The sequence below is a fragment of the Manacus candei genome, unplaced genomic scaffold, assembly GCF_025592945.1.
Source record: "Manacus candei isolate 608988 ecotype Guabito, Panama unplaced genomic scaffold, ASM2559294v1 h1tg000126l, whole genome shotgun sequence".
NCBI classification, from domain to species: Eukaryota; Metazoa; Chordata; class Aves; order Passeriformes; family Pipridae; genus Manacus; species Manacus candei.
Genome location: NW_026138174.1, coordinates 832177 through 845144, shown reverse-complemented (window position 1 = coordinate 845144; position 12968 = coordinate 832177). Strand labels below are relative to the sequence as shown.

At 36.7% G+C, this 12968-nt stretch overlaps 1 protein-coding gene across 1 annotated transcript in view; it reads left to right on the top strand.

Moving 5' to 3' along the window:
* Nucleotides 1-12968, top strand: part of TRAPPC10 (trafficking protein particle complex subunit 10) — a 42329-nt gene that overhangs the window by 8963 nt on the left and 20398 nt on the right. Inside the window, exons 2-10 of the mRNA XM_051770889.1 lie at nucleotides 472-553; nucleotides 1249-1384; nucleotides 2478-2674; nucleotides 4455-4650; nucleotides 5704-5815; nucleotides 6841-7088; nucleotides 9262-9408; nucleotides 11326-11440; nucleotides 12607-12683. Coding sequence (XP_051626849.1) covers nucleotides 472-553; nucleotides 1249-1384; nucleotides 2478-2674; nucleotides 4455-4650; nucleotides 5704-5815; nucleotides 6841-7088; nucleotides 9262-9408; nucleotides 11326-11440; nucleotides 12607-12683 — 1310 coding nt within the window. The remainder of the gene's footprint in view (nucleotides 1-471; nucleotides 554-1248; nucleotides 1385-2477; nucleotides 2675-4454; nucleotides 4651-5703; nucleotides 5816-6840; nucleotides 7089-9261; nucleotides 9409-11325; nucleotides 11441-12606; nucleotides 12684-12968) is intronic.

The window sequence follows — 12968 nt, the reverse complement described above, 5'->3', positions numbered from 1 at the left end:
CAGTAAAGCACTGAACATGTGCTAAAGCCAATTTTCTAGGGTAGGTCCAGCTACAGAAGGGATGTGAGCCACTGTCTAACCAGCCTTCTAGTATAGGAAGGTTAAATTCTTGAAGATTTTTAATTTTTTTTTTTTATAACCAGTGACTCTGGCTGAGGAGCTGCTTGTTTAGTTTTTGGAGTTGGACCAGCTGTATATATGAATGATACCCTCTTTAGTATATGGATTATGTAGCTCTGTGGAAAATCACAATAGGAGGTTTATAACAGTGTATGTATCATGTGCCTGCTAAAAGTGTTGTATTAGGTCATAAGAGCATGTGATTTTAAAAAATCTAGTTCAGTGCTGGACTCCAGTTTCTACGTAGCAGACAAAATTACATGTTTTTATTGAAACAGCAAAGCATTAGTAGTATAACATATATATTCTATAATTTGCACATGCTAATAGATTAATGCCTTTCACTTTCAGGTGCTGGAGATCAGAATTTATTTACTTCCTTGTATCCTACACTTTCTCAGCAGCTTCCTAGAGAACCCATGGAATGGAGGAGGTAAACATAAGTTTTTTTCTGTGATACTGTTTCAGTGTGTGTTTTTCAACTTGAGTAGGAGTGTATTTGTTGTGTTCTGAGAAGCTCTTACCATAAATTGAGTTGAATACAGCAAGTGACTTGAAGAAATTGGAAAAATTAGATAATCAGAGTAAATGTTGTGCACTTCAGGATGATCATTTAAACTCTTTAAATTCACCAAAAGAAAAATTATAGTAATGCTGTGTTTCTCTTCTTGTTTTTGTGGTTTGTGGGTTTGTTTTGGTGGGCTTTGATGTACTTTGTCAGCTGTGTTCTGGAAGTGACATGCTGTCTTCTTCAGGAGAATATAGGTAGAACTTGTGTGGAATTAGATATACTTTCCTTCAGGAAGTTTGCCATGGCACAGCATTTTGTGATTGGAAAAAACACTTGGGGAATTTTCTTATTTGGTATTTTCTGCTTGTCCTAAAGACACAGAAGATCTCTTACTGAAAACTGAAGAGCTTCTAGCTCCTGTTCTTCCAAAAGGAGCCTCTATCACATTCTAAGTGATACCAAATTTTAGTTAACTCTGTACAAACTGCAGTAAGCGTAGTTTGTGAGTTTCCAATACCAGAGTAATTCACTTTATTTCTCCTCCCCAAAATACATGTTCATTTTTGTATTCTGCTGTGTGTGTCTCGTCCACTAATATCAGTTTTCAAACTTTGTAGGTCTTATGGCCGTGCTCCGAAGATGATTCATCTAGAATCCAACTTTGTTCAGTTTAAAGAGGAGCTATTACCCAAAGAGGGGAATAAGGCCCTTTTGACTTTCCCCTTTCTTCATATTTATTGGACAGAATGTTGTGTAAGTATCAGGAAAACATGGTGAAAAAACAAGGACTCAGATTTAAAAGTGCATTTATTCAAATAAGCATGAAAATCAAATGACAATAACAGACAGCACAAGCAGAAAGTCAAAACAATTAAGTCTGCATTGCATAAGCCTACATACCTAATAATATTGGAAACAAAACTTAGTCAGCTTGAGTAGTTTTTGCCATAAGCAGTATTTCTTTGTGATGTTACTTGACACTAAGAGGACAGGCATTTGAATAACCTGTTTTCAGTATTTTGTCATAAAAAACCCCAGGATCTAAGAGTGTTGCTGCAGTAGCACAGTGCACTTGTTTCATAATACAGACATGTGGCCAGAGCAATTCAGTTATGATCTGTTCGTGCACTGAAATCTAAAGATATGTATTTTTTCTTTAGTTCCATCTTGTATATGTGTCAGGTATTAGCACATGTCAGCAATCTAAACTGGGCAAGATTTGGAATGTCTTAATCCTATTTATCTACAGTTCACCGGTTTTTGGTTTGCTTCTGTTAGGAATTAATTATCCAGTTGAAGGACACAGGTGACATCTGATCAAAAATCAAAAAGTACCCAGAATGGCCTTAAGAATTATCTGAATTTATCTGTATAAAACCAACCCAGAAACCAAAAAAATGCCAAATGATGCCAAGTGGTTTCTTTTGATTATTTTTATGCAAAAGCTTTTAAACAGGTTAAGATTTGAGCAGTGCAGAAGGTGCAAAAACTTATGTTACCACGTGAGAGAAAAACAGTTTAGCTTTGTAATTTCAAACATGTTTTTGTTGTGCAGTTCAAGGATGTGTAAAATAAGAGTTGAAATTATGTTTAAAAATCTTAATTTCAGTAATCTACAGATTGATAATATATCAAATACTAAGCTGTTATTTACTGTTAACCAAAATACTGGAAATAAATTCAAAGACCAAAACTTCACTATGCTTTACCTCATTTGATTTCTTACAGTAAGCAAACTTACTGTCACTAATTCTGCTTCTGTTTGCCTTCTTGTGGAACAAAACCTGCCTTTTGAAATTGTTCAGAGTGTGTTTTTAATTTGATGATTCACCACTTCTCATCCCAGGACACGGAAGTGTACAAAACTACAGTCAAGGATGACATCACCAAGTGGCAGAACGTTCTCAAAGCTCACAGCTCAGTGGACTGGCTCATTGTGGTGGTTGAGAGTGATGCCAAGAAAAAGAACAAAACAAACATCCTTCCTCGAACCTCCATAGTAGATAAAATAAGAAATGACTTCTGTAACAAACAAAGTGACAGGTAAGCATTCTTTTGCTTGCAAACGTCTTAACTTTTTGACTAATGTGCTGATTTAAAAACTTGACTCCCTGTGTAAGAGATTCCTTGCTCCTTTAAAGTCTTTTCTTGATGTCCAGCATTCAGACTGTAAGATCTGTGCTTTGAAGAAGACTGACACAAAGAATAAAGGGAGAAGTTTATTTTCAGTTCTTCCTGGGTTCGTGCTGGCTTCGAAATGTGTTTCAAAAAGATTTCAAGTGTCTCTTCCTGGCTAAGAGAGGTTTAAGGAGAACACTGTGATCATAATCAGTTTTTAGACCTTCAGGGTTTTTTGTTTGCTTAGGTGCTTGTAAAAATGTTACCAGGGTTACAGGTAGTAGGAGTGAGGTGAGAAGGGAATGTGAAGCAAATAGGGTTTATTTTTTGACATTGTACTTTCTGCCATTCACTCAATCACTTTTCCACTCTCAGATAATTGACTTAGGGCCAGTTTCTTCAGCTGTTTTTATTCTAAGGAAAATGATAATGAATATATGAAACTGTGCTTTCATTAAAGCCAACAAAATACACAAATCTTATTTTGAAACCAACTTTACTGTCTTCCTTATTTTGAAACGTTGCACTGAATCTATTATGAATTACCTATTTTTTTCCTTTAACCGTAAGAACTGACTTTAAGTAGGGGATTGTCCCCCTCAGAAGGAGTGACAGGGAACACATTTGAAATTGAAAAAGAGTAGGTGGGAGCACTCTTTGTACCTTGCTGTGAGCTGACAGTGGCTGGAGGTCAGCAGGTTACGACACAACTGCACATTGGCAGCACTTTTACCTGAGCAGTGTTTGGTGTATTATAGGGTTATTGGGGCAAATGGTTTGAAGAGCTTTGATTCAGTTTGCTTTTGGCTTCTAACTGATTAACTGGCTTGGTTTAATGATTCTGCTGTAGAATTCTCTAACCAGAAATAGTGCTTTACTTGGATGAGAGATGTTCCTGCCTTTGGAGATGCTGTTAGTTTTTTGAATGTTACTAAATTGTGATGGAAAAACTGAGGGAAGAAAACACTCTAAAAAGGGATGATTTATTTGTGAATTAATGGGGTCTGTTTGTTTCCTCAGAAAAGCAGTGGAAGTTTTAGCACATAAGATGTGTCAAAACAAATTGAGATACTGCAAGAATATATTATAAGGGTGATTATTTTAAGTGACTTAGGAAAGGCTGACTGTATGTGATCTAATGGATCTTTGATTTGTACTTTGCATAATCCTTACCAGGAGTAACTATAATTACTGTTCTGCTGATTTGTATTGCTAAGCAGACTTTTTTTCCATGACAGCTACAGCATTACTTACATGACTTATGTTTAAATAATTGGAATAATGTATCCATTATTTGCTTCAAAAAAAGTAAAGCTTTAGAATACTCATTTTGTGGAAAATATTTAAGTCTTCTCCTATACTATATCACAGACTTAAACATGCATGGCAAAGTTTTTAAAAAGCTACCAAACCCCAACCAGAAAAAAAAAAGACCAAACCCACCTCCAAACAATCAAACATAACCTTCAACTTGTTTTTTTCCCTCTGATTAATGTGGAATAAAAAGCTAAGTTTTGTTCTCTCTGAATTTGTCAGGTATGCACAATATTCAACTGTGCATTTATATGTGAATTGTGTATTTTTTCCTTCTCAAAAATAATGTTTTTCAGTCTCTTTACAGATGTGTGGTACCTTCTGACCTGGCATTTACATGTGAATTTTGTGTTTTCCTCCTCAAAAATAATTTTTATCGATCTCCTTACAGATGTGTGGTACTTTCTGATCCTTTGAAAGACTCTTCCCGTTCTCAGGAATCTTGGAATGCCTTCCTGACCAAACTCAGGACGTTGCTTCTCATGTCTTTTACCAAAAACTTAGGCAAGTTTGAAGATGACATGAGAACTTTGAGAGAGAAAAGGACTGAGCCAGGGTGGAGCTTCTGCGAGTATTTCATGGTCCAGGTAGGAGTCTCTTGTTACTGAAGAAAAGTACTTGAGTCCTAGTTTTAATAATGGTGCTTTTTTTTGTTATATTGGTACTTTTAATGTTCTGATGATTCTTTGAGGGCTGGGGCAGGAAATAGGAAGACTGGTTTAAAAGCATTTTTAGATCCTGTCTGCAGCAGGTCTGTGTTATGTTGTAATACATTTAATACAGTAATACAGTTTCCTGCTGTTAAAGAAACAGAATCTTTTCAAGCTTGTCAAAATTTTATGAATCTCAACTGAATCAAACAAATGGAATCTAGAAAGTGGTTTAGTAGTTGCTCTTGCATTTTGGGTGAATAGTCCATTACTGTGCCTGTGAAAAGAATGTTTAGAATACAGTGTCTATTTTGAATAATCCACATAGATAATGCCTCGAATTCCTTTAGTATAACTTCCTTTAATACTCCTTAAATATTACTTCATTTCAGCTGGTTTAGAGAAAAACAAGAAACTCTTGCTCAATGAAAGTAAAAATTTTGATTCCTTTGGACTTTTCTGGTCTCTGTGCAGTGCTGTTTTCCACCTCATCTTCACATCTCCTTTGACTGCACGTGCTGCCTCTTGCCTAAGATATACCTAATTTTCAGACTTCTTCTACTTACCAGTTAGGCTCTCTGTACAAGGAAACCTTTTATGGTACACTGCAATTGTTGCCTCCACAGTGTAAATGAAGAGGAAAAATTAGTACTATTATGGGAGATGAGTCTTCAGTATTTATTTATTTATTTATTTTTAAATTCAGACTTTAATAGATGTATGAGCAATATCTTGTAGTGAATCAGGATCTGGATACACATCAGAATTTACTGGCACAGCTATGTGACTTTATCTCCTTTTGTGAATCTCCCTGTGTTAGGAAGACATGGTGCATCTGCTCCAATGGCAGGTGTTCCTATATGTGTGAATACTGGAAGGGAAAGAATGTTAGAAATAGTAGTTCCCAGAGCTCTGTGGATGGGGACAGGCTGTAATTCCAGTGTGAACAATATCAGTAACATGTTCCTTGTATTGCTTGTGTGTCAAAAGGAAGAACTGGCCTTTGTCTTTGAGATGCTGCAGCAATTTGAGGATGCACTAGTGCAGTATGATGAACTGGATGCCTTGTTTTCCCAATATGTTGTCAACTTTGGGGCTGGTGGTAAGTGTCTTAAAATGTGAAATAACTGTTAAGTGGATCAGTGTCTTTGCTCTGCTGAGCAGCCCAGTGCTTTTGGTACCACATGAGTGCATGGCAGTCAGGGAGAGGATGCACTGGGCAGCTTGTGCTCTTGTTTTATGCTGTGTTTTATGCAAACTCGTGTGTTTGTCAGTTATAGTCTTAACTAAAGTTTTGTTTCTCGTCTCTGAGGCTTAGAAGCAGTTTGTAATGAAAACCTGCGTTTTGCTCTTACGGGATGATTGTTACAACCAGAGCCCTGAACTCTGTAATTACCCAGGTATTGATCTGTCTGAGATGCAGCTGCTGTTTTCACAGCTCACTGCTAAATTTTTCAGTAAAGAGCTTCCTGGAGAAATGCATTCAGTGTTGCCTCAAATTACACGAGATGTTTGGTAATCACTACAAAACTGAACAGAAGTAAGTGCTTAATCTGCACTACAGAAGATTTAACTTCCTCTTCAAGAAAAATTACTGTGCAAGGAGTATCAAATAACTTTAAACCGCCTTAATGAGCTAAAGCACATGTTGTTATATAACAGCTTTAATGGGGAATGTGTTATGAATCTGGTAAAAATATAGTGCAGGAGTAATTGCAGTGAAATATATTTGTGCTGACTGAACCCAATGCAATACCTGAAAGTGGGGGCACATCTATCCATGACAGCTTGGTAAGAAATACTGAAGTAGATAAAGCTTGTTTGTTTTGAGCTTCAGATAGGCTCAGTTGCTGAGAAAGAAATTACGAACTGATTGTCACTATACTAATAATAAATATGCAATTAAGACAAAATGCCTGTGGGGTTTGAACGTTCTGAAATTCAGTTACCTTACCTAGCTTTGGAAGTTCTGCTGTTTTTTTGTTTTGTTCTTGAAGTTATTATTTCATTTATCTGTATGGTCAACTTGGGAAGGACTAAGCCGGCTCACAAATTCTGGAGGGAGGATGAAGAGGCTTATGACAGAAAGCAGTGGTTGATTCTTGGATATTAACTTTATTTACTTAGATGGTGCAAACTGGCTGACGTTTTTTTGCCAGCCAGTGAGGAGCTGGAATGGTTTAATTCTGCGAAAACCAATAGACATGGAGAAGAGAGAGCTAATTCAGAATCAAGAGGCTACTCTGCTGGACTTGCGTAGTTACCTGTTTTCCCGTCAGTGCACGTTGTTAATCTTCCTGCAGAGGCCATGGGAGGTTTCCCAGCGAGCACTGGAGCTTCTTCACAACTGCGTGCAAGAACTCAAGCTACTAGAAGTGAGTCAGTGTAATATATTCCATTATGTGAATGATTTTATCCAGCGATGATCTAACGAGGTGTTTGAAGTTTAGATGTCAGTGATCAGACTACAAGAAGCACTGGCTGTGAGTTATCAAAATGATGCTGTAATAACAGATTGTGCTGCTGTTGGTTGTTTCATCTTTGGCAAGAAATCTGGAGACATATCTGAAAAACTGAACCTGTGTTTAGTTTAAGTATTTTAGTCTTCATCTAGGAAGTTGACTGTTTACCAATTAGGTAATTTATCTGCTCCTTTCATGGATTTACTACCAATATGTTGAAATACAGTTCCCATCATTTAAATCTGTAGCAGTGTTGTACTGAAGGAAATGAGGCAGAGTGGTTAATATATTGTTTTGCAGGCTAGTATAAAAGAGAAGTTTTGAACTACAAACAGTATCTACAAAGGGGGTTCTTTGCATAGCTGCTGCCATGCAGCCTTTTCTGATTCTTACTTTGTGATTCCTTTTGGTGCCCAGTAATGCTCTTCAGTATTTTGCCCGTGTCTCTGGCCAGCTCATCCAGTGACAGAAGAAAAAGAAACAAGGGACAGCACTCAAAGCTTTTTGCCCTATCTCTTGCCTCCAGACTTTACCTCTCTTCCCCTCATACTTTAGTTTCTGCTGGTATTTTTAAATCCTCTTAAAGATGCTTTGTTAGGGTGATTGTACACTGGTCACCCTTCCATGTGTGACCACAGGTGTCTATGAATTGAAATAGATCTTTTAGAACAATTTAGTTTGCATGAGATTATTTCTGGATATCACCTTGTGACTCATCCATGTCCTTCATCCCATGGGTGCTCTGTTAGTTTTTTCTGTACCATTATAACAACTGCTAACTCTTGCCTGTCTGACACTGTGGTGGTGAGTTCCATCTGTTCACCTGCACTTAAAAACTGCAAACCTATTTCAGATGCATTGCTGACATCATCTTGTATTGTAAAACTAGTGTGTAATTCCCACAGATGTTATTTCGTGTGTGCATTTTGTGGGTGGTTTTTTTTCTTTCCAAAATATGTACATGCAGCCTTCTAAATCTTGGAATGTACTTCCTACAGTTCCCCCTTTTGCTCTGCCCCAAATTTGTCCTGTGCTCTCAGTGTTTGGGGCTTTTCTGTGCATTGTCTCTTATTTCAGCTGTTTTGTCGTGCTGTGGTGATCCAAACTGAGTGCAGGTGCTGAGGCCATGAGACAGTGACACTTATTTGTGCACAGCATGTAGTTATCCCTGTAGGGATCCTTTTTCTTAGTATGGGCAAATCCCTTACCATGACTTGGCACCACAGAACACACAGCAGAAATCTAAACTTCTCTGTTCTTATTGCCTTTATCTTCCTTAAAATTCTTTCAGAATTCAGATCTTTATTATTTTTTCAAATGCATTCTGCTTGTACTTTGAACTTTCCTATCACATTAGTCACCTAGTTTATTATGCATTTCAAGACTTCCATAATCTTTCTAAAAGGAATACTTTTGCATTATTTATGAACAGGATTTTGAGACACCATTATTGAGATTATATTCTAGATCTTTAGTTATGCTCAGTTTTATCTTGATTCTTGAAAATATTCTAGTGTCACTCTCCTGTCTTTCTCTTTTTGTATGTGTTTCTTTGTTTATTTCTTTGTTTTCACCTCCATTCTTTAATTAGTTGTCCATCATAGATGTCTTATCCTTTGATGAATAAACTTACTGTTGTGAAGGAAACTTAAACTAATTTGTTTTTTTCAGGTTTTTTAACTCTTAATATACTTTTATTTTAGTCTCAGAACTGATGTCTCCTTAGAAAAGTAGTAGTCTATTTAGAGAATTTTTTCCTAACTCTGTTTTCCTTAGGCTTAGTTTTCAAACTTTTGGAATAAGTACTAGTACCTATTAGTCTTCCTTTCCTTCTCTTTCATCTTGATGAATGTATCAAATCTAGTTAATATAATCACTGTTTAGTTGCTTAGCTGTCCTTGTTTCATGAACTGACAGATATAAATTATTCAGGAGGCAGTGAGAGTTGGCCTGTGCTTTGTGTGTTCTTAGAGTTAAGCTCTTCCAAAAGGTTCTGCTGTGTAGCATCAAGGAAAGCATTTTGCTGAAGTATTTTCTCATCTGACTAATGTTTATTTCCCAGTTAATTTCATCTGTTTGTCTTCAGGTCTCGGTTCCTCCCGGAGCTTTGGATTGTTGGGTGTTTTTGAGTTGTTTGGAAGTCTTACAAAGGATAGAAGGCTGCTGTGACAGGGCTCAAATAGATGCAAATGTTTCCCACACGGTTGGCTTATGGAGCTATGCCACTGAGAAGGTGAGCAAACAGTGTGTTGGGGCAGTGGTATTACAGTGTTTGAAGTAGAAAATTTGTTTGCATGGAAGAGATTTTGCACTTGTTATCGTGGAATTTATTGTGGGGTTCTGTGTATTGTCTTGAGTCTAGTCTGGGTGAGACACTCAGTTTTATATTGACTTCTTCCACTGTCAGGTGAGGCCTGGGAATAACAAGGGTGTGTTTTTCCTCTTTTTCTGTCCTCCCCTTCCTCACCACGAGTTTGATAATTAATCACTACTTTGATTAAACTCCATAAGGAGCTCAGTCCATGTTGACTGAGAGGAAGAGCACGTGAACTTCAGTTACAGCAGGAAAAGCTGCCCTGGTTTGGATGCATTTACCATTATAAATAGAGATCCCAGCAATCTGTTTACACAGTACATTATTTCTGCAGTATGTTAGAGCAGTAGTGATAGACCTCCAACTTCACTGAAGGTGTTACCCTTGTCAGCTTGTGAAAGAGGCAAATAATTTCTAATTTTTCAGTTACCACCTCTTAACCATAAATGATCTAAAGTGACCTTTTCAGTTTGGTTAAGCTGCTACCCTAATTACACAAATGCCTTTTCAAGTTCTACTTTTCCTGTTTCTATGAAAGAGTTGATGTCTAAGGTTGCTACTGCTGAAAAAAATTTTAGAAAGAAGGTAAACTGCAGAAACTACTGTAACAGCATACCATGATCTTTGTAGATGTTTCTGAAGACAAATGTATGCTCATCCTCTTGTTTATCCATAGTCTGTAGAATATTTTCTATTTATTTTAATCATAGTTTGCTTATATTCCAGTAGACTTAAGAATCCCCTAACTGACCCTAGGAGGTCCTTCTCTTATTGCAAAAGCAGAGAAAGACAATTTCCACCTTGAAGAGTTATTTTTTAAAAATAGAAAAAAGGATTGGGAGTGTGATCAGAATAAAGGAAGCAAAGGATTGTTTGAAGTGGCAATGACTGCATCAGATTCTTCCCATGCTCCTTAGATGTTTCTGTGGAAGAGATGTATCAGAGTTGGAAATGTTCCTCCCATTCATCATTTTTCTAACACAAAGGGTAAAGGGAATAATTTTAGGATAATGAGTAGCAGTAAGGTGGAACAGACTGAATGGAAGACATTGAGCAACTAGTGACAAAATCAAGTGGAGCTTAAAATAAATTAAAAAAAAAAGAAGTTAATGTCCATCCCCATTTTTTATGGTGTAATGACAAACTGAGACCTTTATTCTTTTATGGGCTTATCTTTGTAGTTGATTATTCTGAGTGAATTAAACAAATGGCCAATAGATCTGAATGTCTTTAAGACAGTATCCTCTTCTGCCTCCTCTGTGTCAGGAGAACCAGCTGCTGTCTGCAAGGGGTTTTATGGTATTTAACTCTGTTAACACTGTTAGCTGTGCTAATCTCTTTTTCAGGAAGGTTTTCACCTGAATACAATACTTGAGGTGAATTTTGCAAGCTGTCTAATCTCAGTATACTGGAGACTGCCTGCATTTCTTGGTTATATAGCTTTCAAAAATGCATATACAGTTATTAGGAATAATCCTTGTCATAACTGCCAAACATCTCAAACTTTGTCTATCTTTATGTGGAAAAACAGAAGGATTTATTCAGATTAGATGTTATGCATACAGGAACATGTGTGTATGTGCACATGTTCCAATATTTGAGTCAGTAACTTATATGCAATTTAATTCTTTAATAAATTAATTTCTACTGTGAGAATAACAGTTACTTTTGAAAGCTTCTCTACTTTCCCCCCATGAAGCAACTTTAACACAGACCCTACAGGCAGCATAATATGAAAGCAATGGAAATGTATTGTAGGAATGATGTAATAGAATAAAAGGAGTTTTATGGTGCTTTTACAACCTATTGAAAGCAAGCATGTGGTTTCTCTTGTAGTTAAAATCTCTGGGTTACCTGTGTGGACTTGTGTCAGAGAAGGGACCCAATTCAGAAGACCTTAACAGAACTGTGGATCTTTTAGCAGGGCTGGGAGCAGAACGCCCTGAAACAGGTACTGCCAGGAATTCCTTCCAAGAATTGACATTGTCTCAAATGCATAGCATGTAAATACATCAGTAATAGGAATTTCCAGGTATACCTATATATCTATATCTATATATATATAGAGAGAGAGAGAGAGAGAAGAATTTGTAAGAGATAAAAGTTCTAATGTGTGTCTATTTTAATTTATCAATGCATCTTGTTACTGTTGAAAGTACAAGTTTTTTTCCATTAATGCTCCATTTACCAGCATTTAGGTAAATGGTCTTGAACAGTGCCAGATCTGAATTAAGGCTTTAATACTTTCAGAGGAGTATTTAAAATAAAATTATTTGAAAAACAAATGGAACATCCTTGATCTGATGCAAATACATAACCTGCAGCTGGAGCTACAAAGTGATATTATTTAAGTGGTATTGAGTGGCTGAACAATAACATTTATTTACTCCTTGGGGATTTTGTCACTCTCCAAGATATTTCTGATGGGAAGGAGCTTTCAGATGTTGAATGTGCTACAACAGTTAGTATCTTTGAAGCATTACCTGACAGGTTGGTGCTTCACTTGCCTTGGAGGTATGATGAGTCTTAATTCAGTGCTATGGTGCCTGTTGTGGTTATTTAAATTGGGGTTTTTTTCCTTCTAAAATATTGACATGTATTTAGTCTGGCAAAGACCTGTAAACTGAGCAAGCTACTTCAGAAAAAACCTTGGTCTTGTTAACCATTTTCCTTTGAAGTACATTGGTTAAAGTAGTAAAATGTCTTTAAATTACAGTATACTTCTGTCATGCTGATTTATAAACCCAACAGTGGGGAGTTGTGAGAGTATTACTTTTGCCACAATATGGTATTTAAGTGGAACTGTGTGTTGTACATTGAAGAAATGTGGAGAAGTTAGTGCAGTTACTGTGTTGCTGCTTGCCTTTACCCTGCTGCCCTGAACTCACATGTACACATGAAACAGCCTTTCTTGATCTTTTTTTTTTTAAGAGCCTGGGGAAAAGAAACTCATGGTCTGTCTCAAAGTGTTAGTGACATTTCCACCTAAGATTAATTTTAAGTTTTCTCTCCACTTTGTACTGAAGAAAAAGCAGGGATGGGGTGGGGTGGGATGCAGGCAGGCTGTTCTAAGAATGTATTTGTAAGTGACACCTCTTGTTCTGCTTCCTTCTAAAGCCAATGCATCACAGAGCCCTTACAAGAAACTTAAAGAGGCCTTATCATCTGTAGAAGCTTTTGAAAAACACTACTTAGTAAGTATGACTTTTGCTTATTTGTATTAGTTTTGTGTGCTTACACTGTAGAGGGAACAGGGCTAAAATTTTCAAACCTGAGAAGATACATTGAGAACATAAATCTCTATTTCCATATTTTGGTATCAAAGGTCATTCCTTGCACACTGAAGGCAACAAGGCTGATTTGTTTTACAGTCAGAACCCTGTACAGGCCCCAAATTTCAAATATTTGCATTAACTTTAATATTTACAGTTCTGAGCTAGAGGTTATTATCTGTAAGTATGTATACTTAGATATTAAAA